Source organism: Folsomia candida, unplaced genomic scaffold (genome assembly GCF_002217175.1).
Source record: "Folsomia candida strain VU population unplaced genomic scaffold, ASM221717v1 Fcan01_Sc008, whole genome shotgun sequence".
Lineage (NCBI taxonomy): Eukaryota > Metazoa > Arthropoda > Collembola > Entomobryomorpha > Isotomidae > Folsomia > Folsomia candida.
Window position 1 is genome coordinate 4,847,150 of NW_019091200.1, and position 15,311 is coordinate 4,862,460.

At 33.7% G+C, this 15,311-nt stretch overlaps 1 protein-coding gene across 1 annotated transcript; it reads left to right on the plus strand.

Moving 5' to 3' along the window:
* Positions 1-13,000: 13,000 nt before the first annotated feature.
* LOC110853664 lies at positions 13,001-14,436 on the plus strand. Its single transcript, XM_022101973.2, has 5 exons — positions 13,001-13,202; positions 13,270-13,369; positions 13,433-13,533; positions 13,860-13,984; positions 14,052-14,436. Exons 1-5 carry the CDS (start codon positions 13,113-13,115, stop codon positions 14,236-14,238), a joined length of 603 nt encoding a protein of 200 aa, XP_021957665.1. The 5' UTR covers positions 13,001-13,112; the 3' UTR covers positions 14,239-14,436.
* The last annotated feature ends 875 nt before the right edge of the window (positions 14,437-15,311 follow it).

The following is a 15,311-nucleotide window of genomic DNA, read 5'->3' on the forward strand; positions in this document are numbered from 1 at the left end:
GAGTGGAGTGGAAACTGGGAACCAATTCAATTCCGCGTCCAGTTCAGCGTTCTGTTCAAATGTCGTCATACGTCTTAACTTAAGCTCATCTAGCTATGGAATCCGCCCCTACAGTCGGATCGTGTAACGGATGAGGGAACTGGTCCCGGGAGATCGGCCTTCTTCTTCTCGCTCCCTGCAAAACGAAATCTTCTCGAATCCTTTGTCATTTAGTGAAAGGACAACGTTTTAAAGGAGTAGGAAGCGGATGTAAAATCAGAAATTTTGGGGAAAATTGTGAGATAAATTATTTCCTGAAAATATATATTTTTTAATGTGTGCAAAAATTTTAGGGAACCAATACGTTTCATTTGCGCATATTTGTCTGTGCTGCAATTTGGGGGAATACAAATTCAAAATTCAAAATTATGTGAAATTCAACTACTATTTCCAGAACGAACCACCTTCGGGTCTTAATGAATAATTCATTACACTTAAAATTTAAAATCGACGTCACGGTCTCTCAATTAGACTAAAATTTAATATTTGTGTCAATGACAAAATTGCAACAAATTTGCACTAATGGACAACTACAAAATAAATTAGGGATAACAATACAACATCAATTTTATCAAGACAAATATTTTTTGCAAACTTTATTTTTTCCAAATCAAGAAATTTTCAAACTTGTATCATTTTAAAATCAAAGGAAAGAGAAAACAAAATCTTTTTGAATGCTTTGTCATTTGGTGAAAGAACAAGGTTTTAAAAGAGAAGGAAGCAGATATAGAAGCAGAAATTTTAGAGAAATTGAGAGAAGATTTATTTCTTGGAAAAATATTTTTACTTAATATGTGCAAATATTTTATTTGTGCATATTTGTCTGTGCTGCAATTTAGAGGAATACAAATTAAAATTCAAAATAAATATTCGGCAACAATTTCCTCGTGCGCTAATCTAATTTTAATCTTAAGTCTTTCTTCGATTACAAGTAAAATTGAAAATCGACGTCGCAATGTCTCAAGTTGACTAAAATTGAATCAACGAAAAAATGGCGACAAATTTGTAAAACTGATAAATAAATTACCGATAAAAATTAAACATAAATTTTATAAAGACAAATATAAATTCCAAATCAAAATTTCCAACCAAATTTTCATATTTCTATGTGCATCTGGGTAATACTTGTACAAGATTATGATTTTTTTAATGCTCATCAATTTTACATCAAATAATGAATTTTGGAGCATTAAATTTTAACCATGCCAAGCAAAGCTGATAAGAAGGCCGGACATGACAATGATAAGGTCACACACATATCCACACGTGCGATTATCACCAAGATCACAATCCTCCTCGCAGTAAGTCGGATAGCAGATTGAGTTGGCACTTTCTCACACCCTCGCCCACGATTATCTGTCTGTTCGAAAGGCTGTTACCACCTTACGGACCGTACATAAAGTACGACTGGGTTTTAGAAATATGTGATATATTTCCTGAAAAATGTATCCCTTTGCCCCTCAGGTGACCCATATTTTTCTAATCAGTATAAGAAAATACATTAACCCTTTACTTAAGTACTACCCACAAAAACGACCACATTCTTTACGTACATTCCATCATACAGCTTATATTTTACTTACAGGATTTTCATTTCTGTTCCCCTTCAGGGTTCACATGGTCAAAATAATGATGGTAAAAAATTCTTAGCGACAGAAGACCAAAAAGAGTGAGGTCCTATAACAGCTTTTTAATAATTTTCCACCTAATGGTAATTATAGTTTCTGGGAAATTAAAATTTGTCGCATGTTTCCGGAAAAGTCAGTGTGGTAGTATGGGTTAAACGCTGAATATAAATTTTTAAGCCGTTTAATAGCGACAGAGTACAGTAGATACCTCACGAGCTTCCTCGTTTCCAATTTGCAACTGTACATTATATCTTAAATACGGAACTACGATGTTAAAATATTGCACACCTACTAAAAAGTAGTATCAAGTTTCCAGTTAAAACTTAATTTAGATTTCTAAAAAAATACGGATTAAACACATATCTCTTTAAAAATACGAATTAATCGAAATTTATTTATTTTTAACGCCCTGTATAAAATAAAAGACATTTTAACACCAAGGTACTTTGTGAACCCTGGTCGCCTCCAGTGTCAACTAGATTGCACTGGCCGATCCGGATTTATTTATCGCCCGAGATCATGTCCTTTTCCTGGTAGGATTTATTTTTTATGTGCGTACATGGCTGCCCACCCCGGACACGATGAGAATTAATGCAGATGGTCACTATACTTATTCAGGGATGATTCTCCTCCATTGTCCACTTTTTTCTTTTGTGAAGCGTATCCATTATTGATTTCGATTTGCATCTCACATTTCCCTTCAAGATCTCACATGCGGACGCTAACAGCCCCTTGAACAGATCTTGGATCATACATTTAATTCCGATCTTATTAATTTTATACTATTGACGTCAAACTTGGGAAATTTAACTTGTGAGATTTTTACTATACAGCACTTTTGATGACTAACGAAAGTAACTCTGAACAAATTTTAGGGTGGAAAAGTAGTACTTGCATTCTTGGGAAATTAATTATAATAATTTAAAAAATATATTAGTGAAAGTGAGGACAAGATTTGAATTATGAAGAAAATCCGTATTTAAGCCAGTTCGTTTTGACGTTTGTAACCGATCAAGCTGTAATTAAGGTACAAATATTGCGACAAGTTTATAAAAATTAAGATTTAAAAAATCAGAGTACAAATTGATTTATTGTCGATTTACACATTGAAACGTCTCTTTAAACGTAATTTACGAGAAAAATATATAAAGAAAATATTTGCTAAACTTATACAGTTTATCGAGTTGCAAAAATTGACATCGTGAATTGCTAAAATTTGATACAATCGTAGAAAGCGGTGCATGAAACATTAGTTTAATTTTTATATTTACATGACATTAGCAAATGCTACAAAATTAGAATTTAAGAAATGAATTTTCCAGAGAGAATTTTCTTAATTTTTTCCAAATCATTGCAACCATAAGGCTAATTTTCTCCGCATTGCCATGCCCAGAGTAGAACTACCTCGTCCTGGGGACAATTTTTCTCCCAAATTATTTAGAGGGTGGGGAATAAATATGTAAGAAGGAGAAAAAATGAGCACGGGAAAAATGAGGATCTGTTTCTGATTGAGAAATATGAGAACCAATTTTCACGACAAATGGCCCCGTCAAACGAGAAACGGTTAAGAGCTTAGGTTTCACGAAATTCATTTGTTTCTCGACAATGTGAGAAATCTGAGGGAAAGTTTATATCTCGGAAATTGAGCCGAGGGTGGGTGCATGATGGCGTGTGATGAAAATGGGTGCGAGAGACATGATTTTCATAAAATAATGTAGAAACCATATGTCATTTTCTCTCTTTTTATTTTTACTGCATGGAAATTTTCGATTTTAGAAGGACTGACTTTCTCCTAGAGGGACTCGTATGGAGAGAAAATTCGTGAATTTGTGACTGATGAAAGTTACTCGGATGTTTGTAAATGTGTAAGTTTTTTAAATTACCTATTAACATTTAGGTAATATTTTTAGCACGATTTTTGCTGGAGTTTAAAACCGATGTAGATTTAGATAAAAAATAAAATAAAGTGATAGTAGAACCCAGATTATGTTTAGAAATATTTCAAAAGGAATTCTTAGAATTTCTTACGAAATTTTTTCAGATTGTTTTCAGAAATTGGAGTTTACATATGTATTATGATGCAATTAATTAAAATTTCGTACAAGCAACTGATTTATAAATACACATAACAGCCTTAATCAAAAAAATTATTCCGAATATTTACCCACGTCGGATTTAAACCAGTAAATAATTTATTATTAATCAATCGTGCGTCATTCTCACTAAATTATTTGTTGTTTAAAACAATGAAGAAAAAATTAAATTGCAAATCTGTTTTTTCAATAACATAATATAGCATCTTAAAAATCTGCACATATTTTTCTTTCTTTCATTTTTATTTATTTACATTATCCACAAATCCGTTAAGAACAACAGCAGTAACATAAATTTAACTCCCTAACAAGCCAAACACTACGCGTCAAGACGAGAATTCCTTTGCCACCCCGAAAGTGTGGAAACATTCTGTTTATATTTTAGAGAGAAAAAAAGAAAATGTGTTTGAAATTGGGTTCATGATCATACCACCCATCACATTACGGCTTCAATACAAAGAAAACTTTGCTTATTCGTTGCTGCACGAAATACGTACACTTTGTGCGGGGAAAACTGGGTGAAATATAAAAAGTGTGAAAAATTATGGAAATTGTTGTATTGTGAAATCCAAAAAATAGTAGAAATTGAAGACAACAAAGCTCTCAGGCCGCTAATTTCACCAACCTTTTTGGACATAAATTGACCTCTCTAAAAAACGAGAAATCCAACTTTCGCTTGACATTATAATGGAAAAGGGATTATCTTAAAAAATTAATTTTTCACGCGCAACATTTGTTTGATTATGAAGTCGAAAATGTAAATGTAAGAATTTATTGAATTAATAATTCAAAAGGTTGACGAGGTTTTCAATCATAATCGGAAACGAATCGTAATGTATCTGCATTTTGAAAAAATTTACGTATCACTTTAATTTTGTCAATTCTTCCGCATGCGGCAGAATTATGAATTTATTCAATTTAATAGCACAATTGTGACCCGTATATTTTTTTAAGAATTTAATCGACCAATGTTTGCTATAAAAAATATAGATTTTCCAAAAAGTTATACATCATTTTTTAAACAATTTATTCGGATAAATCAAAATAATAGCGAAATTAGTGGTTTTGAAAAAAATTGATCTCATTTTCAGAAAAATAATCCAATTTCTCCCATTTTACCCACCCCATTTCACACAATTATTGCAACACTGCCACTTACACAATCCAGCTTTCTCTCCGCCAGTTTAAATGCCTCGAAATGTATGCGTTGTTTCTCTTATTAAAAGCTATAAATTCTTTGTCCTTGGTTGCTTGCTTGGTTGGTTTGGTTGATGTGGGCTGCCTCAAAAATCATTCCCTTTCTCGGTTTGGGTTTCTCGGTTGTGTAAAAGACCCGAAACGTTTATTTCCTTTTTTTACGATGTAGCCAAGAATGAAATAATATCAAATTCGGATTCTGTTCGGGTGAAGGCTGTCTCATTTTCCAATCCGAAACTCCTACTTTCACAGATCTCATCTATTTTAAGATGGAGAAAGAAATTCAATAAGGGCAAAAGTCGTGGTGGTGGTTGTCCTGATGAGATGGTAATTCTTTTCTCCACTTATTTCTGGTCGTGGCCTGTTGTCACCAAGTTTTTGAAGAGAATGTGATCCGGGCACGCTTAGAAATTTGGGTTATATTTTGTTTTGGTATTTTTTAAATTGAATGTTTTTGGTAGCATTTTTGCCATATTTTTTGTTTGCTATTTTATATTTTGCTTAATCACACCTGGTCCATGTACAAATAGCGTAATTCCCTAAATCACCATTAATCATCGCTTATGTACATCGATTAGTTTGATAACTTTGAATACAATTGTATTTTATTTCAACTGAAATGTCAAAAAAATATGTTTTTTTTATAAATTGTTATATTTAAAGTTTACCAAAACATAAAAATGAGAAATTATGTTTGGTTTGAAATGCAATGCTTTAAGACTTGCATAGTTTTTCTCTAGCCAGTACCTTGAATTTGCGATACTTAATTTATGCGTATGTTGTACATAGTCCGTTGTGACCAATGTGGTCATATTTTATCAATTACCAAACGTCTTTGACACGACAAGAAAAATTTACTCACAAATTTTTAAGAGTTCTTGTATTGAATAAACTCGGCGATATTTGGATCAGGATTATTTTCTGAATTATACAAAGTATTTGGTGAAGTGAAAGTCGAGTTGGTCGATTTTCAGTTCGTGGTGGTTGGTGGATTGAATGACGTGCAGAAAAGATAACGTTGACTGAAATTGTTAAAACTTTCTTTTATTCTGTTTCCTATTATTTTTGTGCTATCAATTTCACTGCATTTTACTCAAGGAGGAAATTTTGGAAATGTCGCTTTTCAGAGTTTTTTCCGCAGTACCTCAATATCTAAATACATTTGCTGGTCTTCTGTTATTCCATAATTCAAGATTTGTGGAGTTTAAGCCTTTCAATATGATACCTAAAATACAATTTAATAGTAAAAATGATTTTCAAAATTTAAAATCAGCTTTTCAAAATCGAGTAATTCTATTTTTTCGGATTTATGTATTTTATCTTTAATTGGAAGTTGGTAATATAAAAAAATTGAGTAATTCTTGGTTTCATAATTGCAGTGTTGGATTTTAAAATAGTATGGATTAGAATTAGCGATGAAATGCATGAAACCAATGTTTTTCGCACAGTTTGTTTGATTTTAAAGACAATTACAAATAATTAAAAAGTTGCGATAAAAAAACAGGTGACCAGATAATTTGCCACACTAACCCTCTTTGGTTCATTGTGCTTATCCACGTATGTATAAATTAAATTAGACTTGCAGTTATCCTGCATTTGCAGAGCTATAATGTGGGAAATTATACGAATTTTCATAAACTGTGTAAATTTTGTAAAATTATTTTGCAATACAGGTTAAGTTAAACAGTTACCTCTGTGTAATTTTACAATATATTTGTAGCCTGATTTTCATTCGTAATCTTTGCAGACTTGTGTACGTAAATTTTTGCAAGTTTATGGAGTTGACTGTGTTACACACATCCGAGTGAATTTGCTACGTATGTACGTATTCCTCAAAATATTTGATTTCTTAGCTGTATCCTGAATGGATGGGGCATACATAAATGAAAATCAGCCTAACTTAGTGCTCTAGGAATGTGTCCCGGAATGTAATTAAGGGCGACATGACATCATTCAGCCCCATAACTGCCTACCCACCAAGTAGTCTTCATGAGATTGGGTAAGATTCGATTCGATGAGAATTTTCTCCCTCTTTTCGACCATATTTTCCTACATGATGACGATGACGACCCTCACTTGACTTTTCCACTGTCCCATTTACTTAATCAGTGTTTAGCCGGATGCATGAAATGGGAGAAATTTTGTATCATTTTTCTACAATTTTGATTTCTCACAGATCAAATTTTTTTTTTTGGGGGGGGGGAGAAAGTGGGAGAAAGTCGAAGATTAGCACGAAAAATATTTTGTAATAAAACCGTATTTAAGAAATTGTTAATTAAAGTATATATTAATGTTGACCGGTCTCTTAACCGCTGAAAACTGGTATTGCATCTAGTACATATATTAAAGACACAATTAAATCTAAACTATATAAAACAGGCGAGTGTATTGCTGCTGGCTGGGTCAGTGGCTTAGTTGAGAAGTTAGCCTCTCCTTTTCTCTCGCCACTCTGCAGAGAGAACAGGAGAGGCTAGCTTCACTAATGTTGGGGTAACGGGCTTATCGACGGGCCTATTTTGCACGTCGATTGACGGGCTTCTACACTAGTAATTTATATTTTAAAAAGCGACGTCATATTATTACTACGAACGAACGAATTTTAAACCTGACGATAAATAATTGACTGACATTGGCGCCTTATGATGGAATATTAGTTTATTCAGAATTCAAATTTTGAGAAATCTTTCAGATTCGAAAATTTGACTAAACTCGGCAAATTTTTCAGATCCTAAAATTCAACCAAATTTGACAAGTCTTTCAGATTCTACGTAAAATTCTATACCAAATTCGACAAATTTTTCAGATTTTAAAATTTTATCCAATTCTAAAAACCTTTCAGATTCTAACATTCTAACAATTTCGACCATTCCACAAAATTTCTACCATTTCTTCTCCCCATTTTCACCACTTTCTTCCGAACAGTGTCACCCATTCGGTAAGTTCGTAGCTCTCGTTTTTCCCAAGCGAGGGTGAAATATGGGGAAAGTTTTGTTTTTTTCTGGGCTGAGGCTAACCGTAACCTCCACTTCTTCCGAGTCATGGAACACCAAGAATTGCCATCCATCCGTCTCATTTTGCAAGGTGGGGGACACTTATCGACGTAAAGGGGGTCGCTTATCATGTCACTTATCATATCGTCCGGTTTAGGTTTAAATGTATGATAAAAATTTATAATTTGTAGTACATTTTTTATTAAAAATCATGTACGACGAAATCCATGCAGCTGGGCGATGATAAATAACTGACCGAAAAATCTCATAATCTTAAGTGGTTTGGTTTGGTGGACTAAAGCTAATTTTGTGTCGAGTAAAAGAATCCTTATATCCTTCCCTTTTAAGATAACTCTTAAAGGATGCGTGCCATTCGGACGTACAGATAAGCACTTTATCTTATCTTTTAGGTGAAACTAATTATAAAAATGTATGTATGTATATATGTACATAAATAAATCCAGTGTTTTTAATTTTGTTGAAGTGAACAACTCGCTGTGTGTCTATGACCCAGTAAATGTTAAGAAAAAAATCAACTTTTTTTGTTGAAATTAATTTGCCTTCTTGTCCTTTATAAGGTTTTTGGGAGATGGCATTTAGCCTGATGCATGACGTGCATAATTCGAAAAATACACTTTTATTTTTAGATGACACCACCAAACCCCAAAACCTAATTTCAAATCAATTATTAAACTCTAAAAAAAATCAAACTCTAAAAAAAATCAAACTCTGGCGTCAAACTAATCGCAAAAAATATATACAATTCTCAATTTATCTAATTTTGCCATCTGGTAAGACGATTTTACTCTCGATAAAATAAATCTTGCTTACTTTTTTAGTTTTTCGGTAAGTTTGTCACATTAATTCGTCAATTTGTATTTTTTTAAAATAATTTTAGGTAACCTGTATAATTATTAGATACTTCAGTACATCTGCACGACGTTTTGTGCTTAATCAATACAGTGGAAGATTAATAATCATGTAAGATTATATACATAACGAAAAAATCATGTCACATTCATTGTACTCATGGTTTTCTACCCGTTACTTCCCTTATTGGTAAATTATTATTTTATAATTATTGGTAATTAATTTATTTATTGGTAAATCGTTACCAATGCGGTGTAATTTCATAATAATAGGTGCACACTCTCGGTAACAATTTCGTCACCGACTTGTACAAATTTGTCCGACATGATTACTTTAATGGACGGAATTACACGCGAAAATCCACAATAAATAATTATGGGGAGCCTTGGGGTCTAGCCGAGAAGAAATGGAAACCGAGTTTAATATCAAGTTTTCTTTGCGACTTGTTACCCTTGGAATAAGAGTCAGAGTTCTCGGATGAGCGTTAATTTACTAAAGTGAACATAAAGTAAACTTTCATTTCCAAATTGTTTGTAAGTAATAAGATGAGAGAGAGAAGTTTGAGGGAAATAAGTAAGTAAAATACATAACTTTCTTTCTGGGGGAAGGTTATAGAGAAAGTTTTGCTCGGTTTTCTCTTATGTCGGAATGATGCAAGAAATGCATAAGCTCAATTCACACGGGAGGACTTTGGTAAACTATGTAATTTTAAGGTTACAAATTTTTTCCATGAGTTTACAAAGATTAAGGAAGAAAATTGGGGTGCAAATCAGTTCTATATTTGTAATTTATTTTATAGGTCAAATGCGTTATTTTGTAAATGAATTTTGTTAAAATTAAGTATATTTTTCGCAAATGTGGAACTTTACAAAGTTACGAAGTTACGATTTCTTTAACGTGAATGGAATATTTTTTTTTTTATAATTTAACTGTGACTAAGTAACATTTACTGACAATTAATTCCCATTTTTCACTTGTCAAAGGAATGTATTGTTTAGATTTGTATCCGATATCTTTGTATTCTTGCCTGATGAAAATGACAGTAGTTCATTGAAAGCTAGCAATTTTCAACAATAAAATCAAGAAATAATCCCCGAAAACCGCAGAAATGAGTGATCATAATATTCTCGGAGGATGGAAAAAGTTCTACGAAATCCTTAGAAAGCTTCGCGGTGAAGCAAGTGAAGAAGTTATCCGCAATATAAAGAAATTGGAGTCATCATATAAACAAGATATTCATTTGACTAATCACATCATATTCCTGAGACGCTGTAAGAAACATGATGTAATGCCAAGAGGACTACAACTCAAGGAATTTCCCAGAAGATTTGGATCGCATGACAAAATGAATAAGATGCAACAACACACTGAATCAAGATTACTAAATTGCATGATAAATATCAACTATACGAAATCAAATCATGTTCAAACTGATATTGCAAAACTAAGATCAACTATTCGTTCATCAATCCCGTCTCTGTGGAATTGGCTCTGTAATTTAATGAACACAATGAGGAATATCGTCCACTTAAAAATAAGCCAAACTCAGAAGGAGAAATTCAAGAACTTAATGGAGAAAAATGTGGATCAATATTTCAACAAAGTTTATCAGACCAATAAAGACTTACTATGCAAACCTACCATCAACAACATGTCATCTCGTCCCCTCACAAAATTTGAAGAACAACTGCTCAACTTGGGACTAAACTTTTCACTGCCAGTAAAAAATGTTGGTTACACAATGTGCGACACTGCTGCCACGATAGAACTTCGCATGATGGATATAGAACTGACAGATCATCAGAAAAATAAAATCAGGACTGGGGTAGCAAAAATAATGTCTCAAAACATTCAAAAAGAAAAAACAAAACAACGCTGGGAAGCCTGGATAAGAAATTCAATCAAATCACTATTACATTACAAAAGCTGACAAAGAAAATTCTGTTGTCATAATGGACAGAAACAAATACATAGAAAAAATGTCATCCATGATTGTAACAGGACCATATACAATTTTAAATCATGATCCAACTCCACTATATGCCAAATTAGTAGCTGAAAAGTGCCACAAACTGACGGAACTCAAACTTCTCCCAGAACATCTATTGGAAAAAACCCCAAGGTCACCAATCATCTATGGAGCCCCAAAGGTTCACAAGAAAGACATCCCTTTACGTCCAGTTGTTGATTACCGAAACTCTCCAACCTACAAATTGTCTAAATACCTAGCAAACATTCTAACAAAAGTCGCTTCCAAACATGAGTTCTCCATAAAAAACTCAACAGAATTTGTTGAAGAACTAAAGAAAACGAGATCTCGACCTGGAGATAAGAAAGTATCTTTCGATGTCACTTCACTGTTTACAATGGTTCCAATTCCAGAGACTCTTGAATACATCAAGCAGAGATTAGAAGAATATCCAGATCTAAAAAAAATTGACCTCATTACCCAGCAATTGTATCATGTCTCTCCTAGAATTATGCACAACCTCTTCATATTTCCAGTTCCAAAACCAATACTACAAGCAGAACTATGGTACTGCGATGGGATCACCACTATCTCCAATAATAGCAGAATTTTTTCTACAAAAACTGGAGTTAACCAAAATTAAGAATAACCGGCTTATCTACTTTTGGAGACGCTACGTGGATGACGTACTGTGCATAGCCAGAGGAAGAAATCAAGATAAAATACTAAGAGATATTAATAGTTTTCATCCTTCTATTCAATTCACAGTAGAAGAAGAAATTGACGGAAAAATACCTTTTCTAGATATAATCATATACTCTAAAAATGATTCCTCCATTAGGTCATTACGTATACAGAAAGCCAACCCAAACGTGTCAGTACCTCAACTTCCGGTCATTTCATCCACGTGCACATAAAATCGGAGTAATTGACACCTTATTGACTCGAGCCATCAGACTTTCGGATGACGACCATGTGAAAGAGGAAATTGAGTTGACCAAAATCATTCTTATGAAAAATGAGTATCCCCCATCACTAATCAATGACAGATTAAGAAGAGTGAAAATTAAGTTATTACAACCTCCCAACAACAAAAAAGATGAAGAAATCAAAAAAAGAATTATTCTTCCCTGGGCTGGAGACGTAACATCTTAAATCGCTTCATATTTAAGAAACAAAATGGATGTAGATATTGGCTACTTTCCTGGTCCGAAAATTGGATCAATTGTTTGTAACGCCAAACAGAAATTGCAAAAGCCAAGAGCAGGAGTTTACAGTATACAATGCAATTCGTGTCCTGCTGTTTATATCGGTGAAACAGAACGAGATTTTATGGTCAGAATTGCCGAACATCAGAATGACATCAGAAGAGAAAGTACAACCTCGCCTGTAGCAGCTCATATGATAGAAAACGACCACCAACTGGACCCAAATTCCTTTAAACTCGTTGTCCCAGAAAACAGAAAATTCTTCAGAAAGTTTAAAGAAGCCCTGCACATTAAAAAGTTAACGAGCAAAATTAACATATCCAGCGGAGTCAACATCAACCCAATCTGGTCCTCAACACTACTGAATTTTTTATAATTTAACTGTGACTAAGTAACATTTACTGACAATTAATTCCCATTTTTCACTTGTCAAAGGAATGTATTGTTTAGATTTGTATCCGATATCTTTGTATTCTTGCCTGATGAAAATGACAGTAGTTCATTGAAAGCTAGCAATTTTCAACAATAAAATCAAGAAATAATCCCCGAAAACCGCAGAAATGAGTGATCATGAATGGAATATATTTAGAATAAAATGAGACACGCCAAGAGATGTTAATTTGAGATTGGCAACTACCTAATTACTAAATAATTAATAACTAACTAACTAATTAATTTTCTGGATTAGGTACGGAGAAAATTTTGCATATATGTTTAGCGTTAGATATGTATTAAAATTAATCCGGTTAATGCTCACTCAGAAATTTAACGGGCAGCAAAAATCGGTGTAACTAAAAAAACATATGTAAATCGGGGTGATAAGAAACTCTCGTGGGGTCATGGCGTGCGCAGTGACATCGAATTTAATAATTTAGTAATTTTCTCCATATTACAAAAATATTAATCATCAGGTCATGACAACAAGCATCACAAATTTCAGATTCATAATAATCAACAAACGACATGACAATAATTTTTATTCAAAATTACTAAACACAAATTCTCGTTCATTGCAAATTCAAATTCAAAATCCTGCAGATTTACATATTTCCGAAAATAAGTTCCTCCTTCGCTGAAGATTTGGCCCCCGTCTCGACTCGAAATTAGTCGAAGTCATCATGTGTCAACTCTGCAGTTCTAACAACTCACCATGCATTGCTGGAATCTCGCTGAAAACTGGGGCCAAATTGATGGCCTTGATTCTCATCGTAATTCAGAAAAAATGGGTTAAAAACTTTGATATAATTTCACAATTGTATTTTATTTTCGATCCAGATGAAAGATTTCTTTGGCCTGGCGCTCCAAGCTGGGACGATCTTGAAAGACTGGGACAAGGCGTGGGACCAGTATACAAACCTCGATGATGACGACAATGGTAAGGGAATTTTGAGAATTTAAAATTTCTGGAAAATTTTAAATAATTTGGGTTGATTTGCAGATAAAGGGATCACTTTGTGGTTCCTGTACTACGGAGGTGGCTTTCTCGTTACTGTGTTGGACGTCGGGATGGCAGTCACGCTTTATAGAGGAGCGTCCAAGGTAAGAAATTTTTTTGTCGGGAAAGTTTCTGAGGGGAATTTTGTAAAAATGTGGAAATTTGACGGAGAAAGTGTCCAACTTTGCAAAAGATTATGGAACTAGAAAGAAAACACTGAAATTTTGCATATATTTGATAACTTCAACCAAAATTACCCCATAGTGCCGAAATATCTTGGTTTTCTGTCTATATTTCTGAAAATTTAGCCAAAATTTGACCCATTTCCCGAAAATTATTTAATTTCATGACAAAATACAACAATTTTGAATCACACAACTAAAATCTCTTGCCAAAAAAATATGTAAATTTTTAAAATTCCTTTTTCCAGGGCCTCGTCTCAAGTTGTCGCCATTGGTGCTGGTACGGAGCAGTTGTTCTGATTTGCTGCACCGCTATTCTTATCGATTCATTGCTGACGGACATGAACGCCACAGTTTTATGGATGGGGACGGTGTAAGAAATTACTTGCTTATCCATTAATTGGGTACAAATTGATAACCAAGTTTGACCGATTATCCAGGTGCTTCGTCCTCTACGGATACACACTTCTGATCTCGGGTGGATTGAAAGATGACTTGAAGGCGGAGAAGGAGGACGCCGCGAGGATCCAGTTTGAACAAAGGATGGAGGGATACCTGGACGGAAATGTGGTCATGTCGTCGGAGGCGGGTCGGGGTTTGCTCGGTGGATATGTGAACCCTGTTTAATGGACGAAAATACCATAATTTTGACCTATTTTGTCTTAAATTGTGTACTAAATTCTATGTAATCTTATCCGGTAAAGGAGACTCATTTACGAAAACTTGGAGTGTAAAAAAGATCCCAATATATTTTCATACGTATTTTCATGCCATAATGTATGTATTTTCATAAAAATCGTGAAATAAAATTTTTCTAGGGATGAATTTATGTGTGTTATTTGGATCAATTATTTAATCATGTGTATAGGTTTCAAATAAGAGTTAAAATTGGACATTAGTTGACATTACGATGATGAAAATGGAGGTTTTCTCTGAGGGTCGATGGGGTCAACTGGTTATCATTGCATAAAGCTCCTAAATCATAATGTTAATAAGAAATTAACTCTCACTCCCAAACTTCGACGCCTAAAACGTAAATTTGCTTAATGTATTTATAAAGTGAGATATAATAGATTCGTTGTTCGGCAAAAACGTAATGTAAGGTGTTGTCGTCTGAATTTTCCTGCCGTTTTGGGAAACATAATTTCATAAAATAAAATCTTTAGCTGCGTGTCGACTGATGAGGTCAAATGCTAAATATTCTATTGTTTTAAAAATAGAACTAAACGATAATAAACTCTAGCGATTGATATCGTAAAATTCCCTCTCATGATCACAATCTAAAAATATTGTCCGAAAATTTCCTCCATATAAAATTAGCAGCCTATAAAAACCATCTTAATTTAATTCATGTTTTCTCTCCTCCTCAGTACCAAAATTAGATCAAAAACCCTCGAGTGTTGGCATTTACTAGTACTCGTCTCTTCTCGCAAAAGTCGTACTTACTTGCTGACAAAAGTAGTAAAAGGGCAACTTTTCGTGTAAAAAGTAGCAACAGAAATCCTACACTTGGAGAAAGTTTACTTCATCTCTGGCTCTTATTATTAGTGAAAGTGGGCAGAAAGAGAGAGATCTCGTCCTTGTAGAAGTGATAGCGCAGTTCGGAAATATATATATATTTCCGACCTGGGTGAGTGGTATTGCGTTTCGTTTCGTTCCAAGAGATCAAAGCTGGGCATGAAATGGAATACACAGCGTGC

What these genes read in the sequence shown, in the direction of transcription:
- LOC110853664 (XM_022101973.2), top strand. Translation starts at nt 13,113, where the DNA reads ATGTGTCAACTCTGCAGTTCTAACAACTCACCATGCATTGCTGGAATC. An exon ending in TTTATAGAGGAGCGTCCAAG is followed by an intron (nt 13,534 to 13,859) that starts GTAAGAAATTTT and finishes TCCTTTTTCCAG; the next exon opens with GGCCTCGTCTCAAGTTGTCG. An exon ending in GTTTTATGGATGGGGACGGT is followed by an intron (nt 13,985 to 14,051) that starts GTAAGAAATTAC and finishes CCGATTATCCAG; the next exon opens with GTGCTTCGTCCTCTACGGAT.